The 17,500-nt window shown below is 41.9% G+C and overlaps 1 protein-coding gene across 1 annotated transcript in view; it reads right to left on the minus strand.

Annotated features, from left to right (window-relative positions):
- Nucleotides 1-17,500, minus strand: part of slc6a8 (solute carrier family 6 member 8) — a 96,101-nt gene that overhangs the window by 38,166 nt on the left and 40,435 nt on the right. Inside the window, exons 3-4 of the mRNA XM_083657133.1 lie at nt 11,262-11,529; nt 3,999-4,131 (exon numbers count right to left, since the gene is read on the minus strand). Coding sequence (XP_083513259.1) covers nt 3,999-4,131; nt 11,262-11,529 — 401 coding nt within the window. The remainder of the gene's footprint in view (nt 1-3,998; nt 4,132-11,261; nt 11,530-17,500) is intronic.

Genomic DNA, 17,500 nt, shown 5'->3' on the forward strand with positions numbered 1-17,500 from the left:
GTTTTATTACTGTATAGTTATTACATACTAACATCGTATTTAATAACTAGAGTTTTATTACTGTATAGTTATTACATACTAACATCGTATATAATAACTAGAGTTTTATATTACTGTATAGTTATTACATACTAACATCGTATATAATAACTAGAGTTGTATTACTGTATAGTTATTACATACTAACATCGTATATAATAACTAGAGTTTTATTACTGTATAGTTATTACATACTAACATCGTATATAATAACTAGAGTTTTATTACTGTATAGTTATTACATACTAACATCGTATATAATAACTAGAGTTTTATTACTGTATAGTTATTACATACTAACATCGTATATAATAACTAGAGTTTTATTACTGTATAGTTATTACATACTAACATCGTATATAATAACTAGAGTTTTATATAGTTATTACATACTAACATTGTATATAATAACTAGAGTTTTATATTACTGTATAGTTATTACATACTAACATCGTATATAATAACTAGAGTTTTATTACTGTATAGTTATTACATACTAACATCGTATATAATAACTAGAGTTTTATTACTGTATAGTTATTACATACTAACATCGTATATAATAACTAGAGTTTTATTACTGTATAGTTATTACATACTAACATCGTATATAATAACTAGTTTTATATAGTTATTACATACTAACATCGTATATAATAACTAGAGTTTTATATTACTGTATAGTTATTACATACTAACATCGTATATAATAACTAGAGTTGTATTACTGTATAGTTATTACATACTAACATCGTATATAATAACTAGAGTTTTATTACGGTATAGTTATTACATACTAACATCGTATATAATAACTAGTTTTATATAGTTATTACATACTAACATCGTATATAATAGAGTTTTATATTACTGTATAGTTATTACATACTAACATCGTATATAATAACTAGAGTTTTATTACTGTATAGTTATTACATACTAACATCGTATATAATAACTAGAGTTTTATTACTGTATAGTTATTACATACTAACATCGTATATAATAACTAGAGTTTTATAGTTATTACATACTAACATCGTATATAATAACTAGAGTTTTATATTACTGTATAGTTATTACATACTAACATCGTATATAATAACTAGAGTTTTATTACTGTATAGTTATTACATACTAACATCGTATATAATAACTAGAGTTTTATATTACTGTATAGTTATTACATACTAACATCGTATATAATAACTAGAGTTTTATTACTGTATAGTTATTACATACTAACATCGTATATAATAACTAGAGTTTTATATTACTGTATAGTTATTACATACTAACATCGTATATAATAACTAGAGTTTTATATTACTGTATAGTTATTACAAACTAACATCGTATATAATAACTAGAGTTTTATTACTGTATAGTTATTACATACTAACATCGTATATAATAACTAGAGTTTTATATTACTGTATAGTTATTACATACTAACATCGTATATAATAACTAGAGTTTTATAGTACCGTCATACATAGAATGCTAATCTAAATATATAGAGAGCCAAAGTGAACGTCACTTCCTGCCTTGTGCACCAGGAGAGAGATGTTACTTTTTTGATCCCATTTGAATTGTGCCACGGGGTAAATCTGGTAACTTCAAATAACTTTTAGTTATTTAAAAGATAACTATGCAGGTCAAGAAGGTCGCAGTTTGTCCTGAAACTGAAACGTAAGGTTTAGTTTTGTCAAACTACATCTCGTGTCGCACATTATACATCACACCATCAACAACATGGACTGGCGGGAGAGACGTCACTTACGCGTCTTTCTGATTTGTAACTTATAGTGCCACAGTTTTACCACAAACTGTGACTTTCTTGACTTGCAGAGGTATCTTTTCCATTGACAAGAATGTGTACCCCGTGACACCAATCAAACCAGATCAGATCTCCGTTGACCACATTGATATTCTTTTAGACGCTGGTGCACAGAGAAAGGCAGGAAGTCACGTTCACTTTGGCTCTCTATAGATTCAAACAATTATGAGCAGAAGCACGAATTTAAAGCAACAATCCAAGCAAAAAGAAGATTCTGTAAATGTGGTCTAGCAAAATGAAATAGAAAGAAAGAAAGAAAGAAAGAAAGAAAGAAAGAAAGAAAGAAAGAAAGAAAGAGGTGTGTAAGGATAATAATAAAAACAGAAATGTAAATGTTATTGAGAGCCACTATGACTGGGAGCATAAGACTGTAGTGGACAGCAGGTTAACTGACCTCCAGTAAACAAGGTGTTTTGCTTGAAACACAAAGGAAACACCATGCGATTTGTATTCCCATCATGCAGTTGTCAGTGACCTCTGACCTTTAGCGGTGTTACATAAGAATATGTGGTGAAGATAGCTGCTAGCTTCCTGCACCCACTGTCATCTGCTGCTAGCTTCCTGCACCCACTGTCATCTGCTGCTAGCTTCCTGCACCCACTGTCATCTGCTGCTAGCTTCCTGCACCCACTATCATCTGCTGCTAGCTTCCTGCACCCACTATCATCTACTGCTAGCTTCCTGCACCCACTATCATCTGCTGCTAGCTTCCTGCACCCACTGCCATCTGCTGCTAGCTTCCTGCACCCACTGTCATCTGCTGCTAGCTTCCTGCACCCACTGTCATCTGATGCTAGCTTCCTGCACCCACTGTCATCTGCTGCTAGCTTCCTGCACCCACTGTCATCTACCGCTAGCTTCCTGCACCCACTGTCATCTGATGCTAGCTTCCTGCACCCACTGTCATCTACCGCTAGCTTCCTGCACCCACTGTCATCTGATGCTAGCTTCCTGCACCCACTGTCTGCTGCTAGCTTCCTGCACCCACTGTCACCTGCTAGCTTCCTGCACCCACTGTCATCTGATGCTAGCTTCCTGCACCCACTGTCATCTGATGCTAGCTTCCTGCACCCACTGTCATCTGATGCTAGCTTCCTGCACCCACTGTCATCTGATGCTAGCTTCCTGCACCCACTGTCATCTACTGCTAGCTTCCTGCACCCACTGTCATCTGATGCTAGCTTCCTGCACCCACTGTCTGCTGCTAGCTTCCTGCACCCACTGTCACCTGCTAGCTTCCTGCACACACTGTCATCTGATGCTAGCTTCCTGCACCCACTGTCATCTGATGCTAGCTTCCTGCACCCACTGTCATCTGATGCTAGCTTCCTGCACCCACTGTCATCTGATGCTAGCTTCCTGCACCCACTATCATCTGCTGCTAGCTTCCTGCACCCACTGTCATCTGCTGCTAGCTGGCTGCGGGCTAATGGAAGGTTCCTAACGGACTGACATTACCTGGAAGTACAGTATGTAACCATAAGGGCTGTTTGAATTCTCTAAATGCAGTTTTTCTCCCCAATTGTCCCCAAATTCCCTGCTGTCCCGGGCGTTAATTGCGCCACCTCCTCTGCCGATCTGGGGAGAGTTGTAGACTAGCACATGCTTCCCCCGATACATGTGCAGTCGCCAGGTAGGTCTAGGTAGGTAGGTATTTCTAGGTATTTAGATAGGTAGGTAGGCATTTTAGATAGGTAGGTATTTTGTAATTTGTATTTGTTTATCCATGACAAGCTGCTGCTATCTGCTAACTTGCACCATGTATGATGTATGTTCTATGTTCTCTATGTTTTATGATGTGCTGATTGTGCACAATACATAACATACTGTATGTGCTGTGAAGAGAAGCCAAAGACACATTTCCACTAAGGTGGACAATAAAGTCAATCAAATCAAATCAAATCAAATCAGCTCCTTTTCACCTGACAGCGAGGAATATCCATCCAGGTCAAGGACAAAACACACAGGACATTTTCTTCTTCTTTACTATTCGACTGTAGCCACTGTGTGTGTGTGTGTGTGTGTGTGTGTGTGTGTGTATGTGTGTGTGTGTGTGTGTGTGTGTGTGTGTGTGTGTGTGTGTGTGTGTGTGTGTGTGTGTGTGTGTGTATGTGTGTACCTTCCCAGTAGACTTGACTCCCTTCCAGACGCAGAAGTAAACCATGACCCAGACAGCCATCAGACACAACATCAACTCCCAGTTGATCACACCAGTGTGATCCAGACCAGATGAGATGTTCAACACTTTGTTCCTACAGAGAGGAGCGGAGGGGAGAGGAGGAGATGAGACAGAGAGAGGAGAGGAGAGAGGAAGAGGAGGAGAGAAGAGAGAGAGGAAGAGGAGGGGAGGAGTGGAGTGGAGAGGACAGGAGAGTAGGGGAGGACAGAGGTGAGGAGTGGAGAAGAGAAGAGAGGGAGAGAGGACAGGGGAGGAGAGGGGGAGAGGAGAGAGGTGAGGAGGAGATAGGGCAGGAGGAGATAGTCTATATTTAACATGACTTTATACATAATTATGAAACAATACGTCACATTAGTCACACTTCATTCAGACTCAACATCACTTTATGGCTCCAGCTTGGTGCTTCACATTGAGATGATCATAGAGCTGAGATGGTTCAAGCACATGGCACAAGTGCCTTTAGGCCTCCACTTTTGCTAACAGGACGCACAATCTGGGTACAAAGTAAGGAAGAAGTTTCTCCCGGTCGTAATTTTTGACGATTGCATTTACGCTTCCAAAATCATAAAAGTGGTCCTCATTTGTGAAGATGATCTTGCTGAACACAAAGGTCTCAGGTTCATAAACTTTTGTTAACCACAGACCTTATTTCAGACATCTAACCAGAATCCCCATACAAACATCCCATTGACTTTGAGACCAGGGAAGCAGGCGATACTAACTTCTGGGTTGTCCTACAAAAATGTCATCTCTGCGTATACTCTGTTGTTTACTCTGCTGTTTTTCTTAGTTGTACGTTGTGTATTTAGCTGTTGGCGATTGAGTAAGGGATAATAAATAAATATACCCCTTCAGGTATTATTTTGTGATAATGATCGGCTCGGCGTACATTATCCTATTTCTTACACGGCTACTTACAGTACTAAAGAAAGCTACGTAACATTTTTGTTTTGTTTTTTGACACCGGGTGTCGACTGGCGAATGAGCTAAATTGGCCGTTAAATTGACCAAACTTCTTTCTGCGGATTGATCTGGCAGGACGTGGTCCTCCAGTCTTTCAGCCGGGCGGGAGAAAGAGAGAGGGGGACAGAGCCGTGGGCAGCAAAAACCAGACAAAAAAAAATCCAAATATCCAAAATGTTTTAGTTAATTAGCTAATCGCGCCACTAATCAAGCTAGCATGCGACACACGTTTCACTTCCTATACGTACTTGACGATAAATGCTTCTTGTTAATTTGTCAGCAGAAAACTTTTAATTTGAAGGAGCAGTGCAGTAAATAGAGTTAAAAGTTCCATGCAACTTGACACTGTCAAGCCACTCTGGGACGCAGACATCAAAAATCCATAGTCCTCCAGAGGGCGCTGTAGCAATGGCATACCCGCCATTCAAATCAAAATGATTAAAAAGATGTTTCATTATTAAGGTAAAAAAGTTCCATAATGCGGCTTCAACATTACAATGTTATACCGGTAATATATAACATTCTTATTATCACATTCTGATTATGTGTACGCGTGTTGTGGGTGGACTCTAGACCAGGTTTTTGTTGATCAAGGCGCCAGCGCGTTCCGCTGCCTCAAGATGGCACTGTGCCTGACCACACCTCATTTTAAGATGAACACACCCACGACGGGCCAACAGGTAAGCGCAGCTAGAGTTCTCAACGAGCCTGAAAACTCAAACCCGACCCGACTAGTCTCTTAAAACACATGTGGGCTCACGCAATTTACAAATGCTTCCACCTACCTGTTTGTACTTCACTGAGGAGAAATGTGGTCAAAACGTAAATAAGGTGGAGCATCCGCTGAAGGTGGGACATCCGCTAGTTTCTCAAATCACCTGCCTCGGTTTTGTTTACATGTGACATGATTGGTCGAATACCATCAAACTTCCTCCGGTCTTAATTTGTTTTTGTTTTTCGTTGAAAGATGACAACTTCCTGTGGCCAAATGTTAACGGGCTGAAGTACAGCCTATATCTGGCGTGAGAGACTACGACCCGACCAAATAGCATCAATTGTCGGCCCGAGCCCGTCCGGGTGGTTTGGATCCCGTCGGGGTCGGACTGAAACTGAGAACTCTAAGCGCAGGTACATTTGCTATTTAAACACCATGGGCGCATGGCCTGGAAATGACGGCTGCGTTGGTTGGAAACTACCAATGACACTTTGCGTCGGGTCACGTCCTACGTGTTTTTATGCAAATTATGACGCATCAAATAAAAATTACAATTATCTTTGGGCCATGTTTGCCTTTATTAAGTAGTTGTGAGGAGAGAAACAGGAAAGACTGGAGGAGAGAGAGAGAGAGAGAACCAAACAAGAAAAACGGTGATTAAAAAAAAATATTTTCACACAACAGTTCAAAAGAGACTTTGAACTTCCTGGAATGTCTGTAAAATATCAGAAAAGGGGTTGTAAAATATCAGAAACATATCGGTCAATTATTACAAAATATGCAGTAAAAAAAGAGTATCAATCAAATACGAACAGATATCAGAAAAATATCAGTGTCAACTATTGACTTCAGCTGATGGAAGCTGCTGTTTTATTTACCACAACATCTCCAAAGGTAGCTTGAAGTTAATTTGACAGCTGAGAGAGGAAGGTAAAATATTAAACATGAACAGAAGTAATGAGACGGACAGAATGAGGAGAAGATGAAAAAAGAAAAAAGTTCTGACGTTGAAAGAGGAAAGAAGTTGAACAAATACTTATTGTATTTGTTATTATTCATTCAGTACACACTCATTCACTTTCATTCATTAATTCATGCACACATTTATTCAGAGAGAGAGAGAGAGAGAGAGAGAGGAATAGAGAAAGGGAAGGAAGGAGTTTTGGGGCAATCAAGAGAGAGAAGGGGAGAGAGCTAGGCAGGGAGAGATTGGGGGGAGAGAGAGAGAGCACTCCTGACCTGATTCTAAATCAAAACACTAACGAGCTCTGTCAACTAACGAGCCCTTTCACCTTGTTAGTAGCTCGTTAAGAGTACCAATCACAGCAGAAACCCTCAGCCCCTGACAGACTGACTGGGAAACCCCGAGGCAGCTGCTGACTGCTGGCTCTGTTTGACAGGTTGAATCTTCTATGTTTTGCACTATGCTGACAAGCTACCTGGTGTTATTCTATCCCATGTCACTATGGTAACTGTTGGGTTCTAGAACCCTGAGACCATGTTGCTATGGTAACGACTGTGACCTAGAACCCTGGTGTCAGGTGAGTAATGGCGATTTTCTGCTGCATGGTCGACCCGGCTCGACTCGTCTCGCTTTTGGTAGTACTGGGAAATCCTACACGCAAGAGGGGAAGCTAGCCTGGTAGCTAACATTAGTGTGCGCAATGATGACGATTCTCTCTGACCAATCAGCAGTCTGCAGTGTTTTCATGTCACGTTTTGGTATCACTCGCTTGTAACCGTGACAAATGTGATACTAAAACAAGTACCAGGTACCAGGTAATATGGTGGCTAGGCAATATATTGATATTATCTACAATATATTGTGAAATGAGACTAGAATATTGTCTTAGATTTTGGAACGAAATATGGCCTTGAGACTGTTCTAGCTGTCTTTGCCTTTACCCACTTAGTCATTATATCCACATTACTGATGATTATTTAACAACAATCTCATTGTGTCAATATTTTGTGAAAGTATCGATATTCATCCCTGCCACATTGTCGCAATATCGATATCGAGGTATTTTGTCAAAAATATTGTGATATTTAAGTTTTGTCCATATCACCCAGCCAGCCCTACTGGTACCTGCTGCCTGGTACTTGCCCAATGGAGGACCAAAAAAGGCGAGTTGAGCCGGTAACATGCGGTGGAAAAGCGCCTGGCCAGTTGTTGACTTCCTCTAAATTTGGCAGACTCTTCTTCAGGACAGATGGGTCTCTGTAGGACATCCTCCAGCACCTAGCTGAGGTCTGTTAAGCCATTTCATTTGTTTCCCATGGTGCTTCACTGCGGCCACGCTGACACTGAGGATGTTTTGGTTTTGGAAGCTGTTAGCAGCACCGCGGCTAGCCTGTTAGCTGCACTGAAAACATGCTATTTCAGATGGGATAATAAGATTAAGCTGCTGCGAAAATAAAACATAATCCACAACAACAACAGCAATGGCAAGAACTGCTGTCTCAGTTATGCTGTCACAGCAGTGACTGTACAGCAGTGTGCTGTAATGTAAAAGTCACAGGTTGAAACCTCAAAACAACCAACATGCCCATGAGCAAGGCACTGAACCCTGAGCTGACTCACTCACTGTGCATCTCTCTGATAACAACACATCAGTACAATGAGTCAAACGTCAATTAACTACACAGCAGAGATGGGAAGTAACTAAGTAGGAAATATGTCGTTACTGTACTATTTCCAGGTATCTGTACTTTACTGAGTAGGCTATTTTTCTGACAACTCCCTACATTTTAACACAAATATCTGTACTTTCTACTCCTTACATTTTCAAAACAGGCTAGGTACTTTAGTTTTAATGTCTGTCTCTGTCGTCTCACGCTCTCCCAGCTTTCACGCATAACATTTTTCTGATTTCCCCCCATTTTCTCCCCAATTGTACTTGGCCATTTCCCCCCCTGCTGCTCCTCCCTCTGCCGATCTGTGGAGAGCCGTAGACTAGCACCATGCTTTCTCCGGCACATGCGCAGTTAGTTGCCAGCCGTTTCTTTTCACCTGGCAGTGGGGAGCTTCGCCGGCAGGACGTAGCACGTGGGAGGATCACGCTACTCCCACCAGTTCCCTTCCGCCCCGACCAGGCGCGCCGACCGACCAGAGGAGGCGCTAGTGCAGCGACCAGGACACATACCCCCAATCCAGCTTCCCGCCCGCAGACACGGCCGATTGGCTGTATGGACGCCCGACCAAGCCGGAGGTAACACGGGGGCACGAACCTGCGACCCTCGTGTTGGTAGGCAGGTGGAGGGGATCTTTTAAGTTTGATAGTCTTCAAATTATGTTATTACTTTTTACTTTTATAATTTATTGCATTTCAGAGCCTGTACTTTTTTTTACTCTCACTTAAGTAAAACAAGTTGAATCAGTACTTCTACTTTCACCAGAGACTTTTTTGTACACAAGTAACTGTACTTCTACTTAAGTAAGGCATGTGTGTACTTTTCCCATCTTTGTTCCACAGCAGGAATCATCAGAACAACAGATTGTACTGATGAGTCAGCGGCTCTGGAGAGAGAAGCTTCCAGAACTAAACTCAGTCCCAGACCTCCAGAGCAAAAAGGGTCAGAGAAGAAGTAAGGAGAATAGAATACAATAGTATAGAACAGAACCAACACACACAACAATAAAAAAAAAACACAACTCATTCCCTGAACTCTGAATAATGACAAGACTGAATAGAAATAAGCTGACGTAACCCAACCAAACCCAACCCAACCCTACTTAACCATAGCCTGGTAACCCAACCCAACCCAACCCAACCCTACTTAACCATAGCCGCCTGGTAACCCAACCAAACCCAACCCAACCCTACTTAACCATAGCCTGGTAACCCAACCAAACCCAACCCAACCCTACTTAGGGATGATGTATTTTTGTAGTCAGAACGCGGAAGTCCCGGACTTCCTGGTTCTTCACTGTTTCTGTCTATGGGATTTTTGAATGGGTTTTTGCCGCGATGCTTCAAATACGGTCTCTGGGCAACGCAAGATTAATCAAACGCGAACCAGAGTTCAGTCGGATAATCTTCACACATGAGGACCACTTTCATGAGTTTTGTAGCGTAAATGCGAGCCCTAGAAGTAAAAAGCTCGAGCTAAGCTAATCCAGAACTACACACTGTCGCATAGGCTTCCACGTCACGTCAGCACTCAACCTGGACTGTTGTTGATGTGTGCACTGATTACCCCGGGCTGAACGGGGCTGAACCAGGTGAGGGAAAGAGAATTTCCGTGTTCGTCCTTTGAAGTGGTGACGTTATTGACGTATATATCCCCATCGACTAAACAGTGTAGTCTCATTTAGCCGTTTGCTAGCTAGCCGCCCTTTTAACGGCACGTAAAAGCTTCAAAACTCATAAAAGTGGTCCTCGTGTGTGAAGATGATATTACTAAACACTGGTTTGCGTTTGATTAAGCCAGCGTTGCCCAGAGAGATTATTAGAAGCATCGCGCCAAAAACCCATTCAAAACTCCCATAGGCGAAAACAGTGAAGAACCAGGCGTGTTAGCATCGATGATTTCCGGACTCGTTCCTGCGGCTCTCTATAGCCTGGTAACCCAACCAAACCCAACCCAACCCTACTTAACCATAGCCTGGTAAATCACGTGAACTCCCATTTGTTTTGTTCTGTGGACTGTGCGACGTTTTCTGAAATTACAAAGTGCACGGCCAATCAGGGACGACGCTGGCAAAGCAATGAACAGTAATGTCAACATTCGTAGAGTTTACACAGCCGTAAGTGCAGTTATTGCAGAAATAGACCAAATAACAACAATTTAACAAGAACAGTGGAGTTTCTCGGCAGAAAATATGTTTTTGCTGTTCTTCCGAGTGGATTTGGATTTGAATGGGTTCAACGCTGATTGGCTGAAGGAGTTGTCTGTCAAGGCAAGTACTCCCGCCTACTGAAATTACTGTGGACAGCTTGGAGTCCAGACGCAACGGCAGAATGAAACAGAATGTGAGATCACGGATCCGGATGGTTTTAACCAGGCTAACCTAACCAACCCAAGCAAAACCAACCCAGCCTAACCAACCCTACATAACCCTATTTAACCAACCCAACCTTAGACACCCTACATAACCCTATATAACCAACCCAACCAAACCTACATAACCCTACATAACAACCCAACCCTATGTAACCAACCCAACCTTAGACACCCTACATAAACCCTATATAACCAACCCAACCAAACATAACCCTTCATAACAACCCAACGCTATAACCAACCCAACCTAACCAACCCTATATAACCAACCCAACCTAACCAACCCTACATAAGCCTATGTAACCAACCCTACATAATCCTACATGTATATAACCAACCCAACCTTAAGACACCCTACATAACCCTATATAACCAACCCAACCAAACCTACATAACCCTACATAACAACCCAACCCTATGTAACCAACCCAACCTAACCAACCCTACATAACCCTAAATAACCAACCCAACTTAATCCAGCCGATGCAGAACCAGACCGATCCTGAACCAGAACTCACTCCCAGAACTCGATGATGGGCGAGCGTCCGTCTGCCAGGTCGCCGCAGGTGACGTTGGGCAGGATGGTGGTGTTGGCGAAGCTGCCGTTGTGACAGTCGGGGTGACGGAATATCTCGATGCAGCTGGGCGTGTTCCATTCGTTGCCACAGGTGGACCAGGGGAGGTTGGAGTTAAACGACTTGATGAAGTAGTAGAAGCCCCAAGCTAACACCATGATGTAGTAGGTGTTACAGAAGAACACGATCACCATGGACGCATATCCTAGACCTGAGGAGAGGAGAGGAGAGGAAGAGATGAGATAAAACATCATAAGGTATTCTCGACCCAACTACCGTAAGTGACTAAATAACAAATTAATTAAATCCATTAACTATCCGACTAACTACTGTATTCATTAACTAACTGGCTACTTTACAGACAATAGTAACTAACATACTGGCTTTACACATGAGCTGACTAACAAATTAACTGTGTATCCAACTATGACTAACTATCCATTTAACTAAGAAACTAACACACTAACTAAATAACTGTCTAATTAACTCACTAACTAATCAAGTATAGTAACACTGACTATTACTAACTGTTTCACTGAGTGACAAAGTAACTTACAGTATCGACTGACTGACATTTGATGAATTACCAAATTAATATTTAAGTGATTCTAAAACAATCATAAATCACAGAGTAAATGTAAATATATGACAGCAGTCTAGAGAGAGCAGTAGGTTTGAGGTTCAGAGGTCTGTGGTGGTTTTCCTCTCACTGCTGCGGCTGTAAAACTTTGATTAACTTTGATTAACTCTTATTAGCAGTGAGAAGCAGTCTGGTTCCTGCTGACTGAGCTCTGAGACTTAAGGCTGTTTTATGGTTAAAAGACCAGTGTCTGTGGACAGTGCCTGAAGACTACTGTAAAAGGACCTAAAAGATTGGCTGGACAAAGTGTTCCATCATTGCCATGGAGATGGAAAGTAACTTCGCCTCACTTTAACTTAGCTTCGCTGGATGTTGGCAGAACAGCTGAGGTGACCTCACTGACCTGTAGCCCACGACTCATCGTGGAGGGATTTTAAAGATGCACAAAAACACTTGTGGTCTTGTTCTTTGTTTTCTTGTCTTGTGCGGACAAATGTATTGGCAGCAAAACAGTAGAGAAGTCTTCGTGACAGCCAGGTAACATTAAGCTTATCATGTCCGTTCATTTACTAGAATGTCAATTTGATTAGGTACTGTACTATAGCTATGTGTGTGTGTGTGTGTGTGTGTGCGTCTGTGTTTGTGCATATTTGTGCACACAACCCCCATCGTCGTCATACCTGGTTTGACCTGAAACGCCTCAGTGTTGTCTGGCACCTTTTATAAGACACATGTCCACACTTGTCTTATAATAACCATAAAACAGCCTTCAGCCTGTGGAAGCCTCTTCATTCTCCTTTGTCATGATCAGTCAGGCTCACAGGCTGTGTCCAAATTCATAGAACGTTTGGCACCATACTACATTCAGCATACTGTTGTTCTGCACCATACTACATTCAGAATACTGTTGTAATCTGCACTATACTACATTCAGCCTACTGTTGTAATCTGCACCACACTACATTCAGAATACTGTTGTAATCTGCACCATACTACATTCAGCATACTGTTGTAATCTGCACCATACTACATTCAGCATACTGTTGTAATCTGCACTATACTACATTCAGAATACTGTTGTAATCTGCACTATACTACATTCAGCCTACTGTTGTAATCTGCACCACACTACATTCAGAATACTGTTGTAATCTGCACCATACTACATTCAGCATACTGTTGTAATCTGCACCATACTACATTCAGCATACTGTTGTTCTGCACCAAACTACATTCAGCCTACTGTTGTAATCTGCACCATACTACATTCAGCATACTGTTGTAATCTGCACCATACTACATTCAGCATACTGTTGTAATCTGCACCATACTACATTCAGCCTACTGTTGTAATCTGCACCATACTACATTCAGCATACTGTTGTAATCTGCACCATACTACATTCAGCATACTGTTGTAATCTGCACCATACTACATTCAGCATACTGTTGTAATCTGCACCATACTACATTCAGCATACTGTTGTAATCTGCACCATACTACATTCAGCATACTGTTGTAATCTGCACCATACTACATTCAGCATACTGTTGTTCTGCACCATACTACATTCAGCCTACCGTACTGTTGTTCTGCACCAAACTACATTCAGCCTGTTGTTCTGCACCAAACTACATTCAGCCTGTTGTTCTGCACCAAACTACATTCAGCATACTGTTGTAATCTGCACCATACTACATTCAGTCTACTGTTGTAATCTGCACCATACTACATTCAGCCTACTGTTGTTCTGCACCAAACTACATTCATCCTACTGTTGTTCTGCAGCATACTACATAAAGCCTGTTGTTCTGCACCAAACTACATTCAGCCTACTGTTGTTCTGCACCAAACTACATTCATCCTACTGTTGTTCTGCACCATACTACATTCAGCCTACTGTTGTTCTGCACCAAACTACATTCATCCTACTGTTGTTCTGCACCATACTACATTCAGCCTACTGTTGTTCTGCACCAAACTACATTCATCCTACTGTTGTTCTGCACCAAACTACATTCATCCTACTGTTGTTCTGCACCAAACTACATTCATCCTACTGTTGTTCTGCACCAAACTACATTCATCCTACTGTTGTTCTGCACCATACTACATTCAGCCTACTGTTGTTCTGCACCAAACTACATTCATCCTACTGTTGTTCTGCACCAAACTACATTCAGCCTGTTGTTCTGCACCAAACTACATTCAGCCTACTGTTGTTCTGCACCATACTACATTCAGCCTGTTGTTCTGCACCAAACTACATTCAGCCTACTGTTGTTCTGCACCATACTACATTCATCCTACTGTTGTTCTGCACCATACTACATTCAGCCTACTGTTGTTCTGCACCAAACTACATTCAGCCTACTGTTGTTCTGCACCAAACTACATTCAGCCTACTGTTGTTCTGCACCAAACTACATTCATCCTACTGTTGTTCTGCACCATACTACATTCAGTCTACTGTTGTTCTGCACCATACTACATTCATCCTACTGTTGTTCTGCACCAAACTACATTCATCCTACTGTTGTTCTGCACCAAACTACATTCATCCTACTGTTGTTCTGCACCATACTACATTCAGCCTGTTGTTCTGCACCAAACTACATTCAGCCTACTGTTGTTCTGCACCAAACTACATTCAGCCTACTGTTGTTCTGCACAATACTACATCTGTTGTACTACATACAGTATAGAGTCACATCCTCTTCCGGGTTTCACTCCCCATTCAGAGATTTCACTCCCCATTCATTTTCCCATTTCCATGGGAACGGGTCATTTCCATGGGAACGGGTCATTTCCATGGGAACGGGTCATTTCCATGGGAACGAGTTGGCGCAAATAACTGTGGGACAGAAAGAGCCATGTGGCAGCTACACGGGTCCACTCCATACGGCCGGTTTAGCTTTTATACAGACGCCTTTCATACTGCAGTAAGGTCACAAGTCATGTGGATAGAAAAGTGTGTGTGTGTGTGTGTGTGTGTGTGTGTGTGTGTGTGTGTGTGTGTGTGTGTGTGTGTGTGTGTGTGTGTGTGCACAAGCGTGTGTGTGTGGTTAAGCTAATAAAGATATAAACGAATCATGGGGCATATTCTATCACGTGTGATTGTGTGTGTGTGTGTGTGTGTGTGTGTGTGTGTGTGTGTGTGTGTGTGTGTGTGTGTGTGCATGCGTGCGTCCGCGTCCGCGTGTGTGTTATCACTGGTGATAAGCGGACGTTGGTAGTTTTCCAGGTCTGAGCACGCTCAGTGTGTGTTTCAGTCTCCTGTCCGTCTGCCTCAAACTCGTCTAAACTGCTGACTTTGCCTGGCAACCTCAGCCTAAAGAAGATGTGAAGGCTTGTGTTATGAAAGAGACAGTACGTCACTGGAAAGCTCTGAGCTCTGTTAACAAGCAAAAGGTAGAAAACACTGAGAATACAAACCTCCAGCGACACTCGACAATTCTCCAACTTACCGTTACACCCAAACACATCGTGTGTGTCCGTTAAAGCCCACCTCCAGTCAAGTGTTTCTACCCGTTTACCGGTTGGCGTTCTATTTCAAGTGTCCTCAGCGTTCTATGAGCGCCTGCTGTATAATCGGACGTCATCTGATTCTTACGCCCGACAGTTTGGCCCGTAACAGTATTCCTCCGTAGCTTAGCTGCAACGAATAGCGCCATTACTGCGGAGATCAACAACCGGCCAACGGATTTCAAAAATGATGGGCTTATTGGAAAGAACGTTACTGGAAATGTTTAACAAGCGAATGTTTTGGTCACTCAGTGGCGTTTTGAGCCTTCCTGACTGTGGTTACAGCCAGCACGTAGCAGGCTTAGCTAATGTAGCTAACAGCTAGCTTAGCTAGTTAACATGCCAGCTCGTTGTCTCAGAATCGAGTTGTCATTATGTACGACTATGGGTGCATTCGTAAATAGACACTCCGAGCACCAGAGCGCACTCTGGCACAAACTGGACCGTCGGTAAATTGAGAACGCTCTCATTTTAGTGTTAGAGGTCAGATTGGATTCACGATCGATCGCACCCTATAACATTCCAGTAAGTCGTACGTCATCATTCCATTTGAGCAACTAACTTAACTTTTGGGACTTGAGCACAAAATTAAGTTATTTTTGGTGAACAGTGTCAACATGGTCAGGGCAGAAACATATGAAATAGGGGCGATGGGGCTTTAGGTTTGAGGTTAAATTGATTTCCTGGACCTGAAAACATCTCTTAGGATTTGGAATTGTTCAGGCTGAAACGTTCTAATCGTGTAACTAATGGAAGAAAGTCAAGGTCCAGATCACAGCAAAATATCACCAGTTCCCATCAGGGAATCCATCCAGAGGTTTCATTCAGAGCAGATTTCCCCTGTCAAGCCTCCTTGGCCTCGAGGGCATAAAGGCTGGATTGAATTGCTGTAAAAAATCTGGAACTGTTTCTACCAGTGGGCTAGCTCCGTTTTTTGTTTTTTGTTTTTTCAGAGGAAGTCGCGGAAGTACTCCTGAAAGCTGTGGTTCCTCGAATGGCCCCTTGAGGCATGACTCGGAAGTGACGTTGTTCCCGTTCAACCCCGTGTTAAAATGCCTCACTTTGTAACCGTGATTAAGCATGTTTACAGCCTGGACAGACACAGTTTTTGGCCTATATAGCTAATTTCACCTGTAGGAGGTTGAGTTTTTTTTATATAACTCGCACGTTTAGAGTAAAATAGATGATAGAAAAGGGGGTAATTGACAGGTCGCCTGTCCAGTGATCGATCACGGACCAATAAGAAAAAACGCTGTCTCGTGTGAGCTGTGCAAGGACCCCAAGATGACGAGAGACAACACTCCAAAGATTAGCCTACATATTATTTAGGTCATTGGTTTCTATACAATAGCAGCTTTCTCAACCGAAATCTCTACGAGTACGTTTTGAGTAAAAACGATACAATCATTTTAAAGTTTGGTTTTGCTCTGATATTAAATTAGGAAAAGGTCAGTTTTTCACATTGAACAGTGAAACAGTTTCGTTTCAGCCGGACCGCCGTGTTTTTTAAAGGGAATCAAATGGGTTTTTAGCTGATTTTATCACATTATGAGTTGCAGCATTTTCTCAATCAGAAATAAATATCTTTCGTTTTTCCATCTATTTAGATTAAATAAATCCTGTTACCTATGTAGTGTGCAACTATTTTCTTTTGACCGCACTACACCCGCCAACTATCTCACCACGCAGAAAGAAGCGTGCTTAGCTAAGCTAAACTAAGCTAACATTACAGCTAAACTAATGTTACAGCTAAGCTAAGCTAACATTACAGCTAAACCAATGTTACAGCTAAGCTAAACTAAGCTAACATTACAGCTAAACCAATGTTACAGCTAAGCTAACATTACAGCTAAACTAATGTTACAGCTAAGCTAAACTAAGCCAACATTACAGCTAAACTGTTACAGCTAAGCTACGTTACAGATGTGCGCTTCTTTCCGCACGGTGAGACTTGGGCAGGTGTAGTTCGGTTGAGAGAAAATAGTTCCTACATGAAACTGCTCACAAGGTGTGTGTGGATTATCTTGAGTAACCGAGTCATGATTTCTGGATAGAACGTTGCTGTTGAGTTTTTCA

The sequence above is a fragment of the Poromitra crassiceps genome (genome assembly GCF_964638095.1).
Source record: "Poromitra crassiceps genome assembly, chromosome: 20".
In the NCBI taxonomy this organism is placed as follows: Eukaryota; Metazoa; Chordata; class Actinopteri; order Beryciformes; family Melamphaidae; genus Poromitra; species Poromitra crassiceps.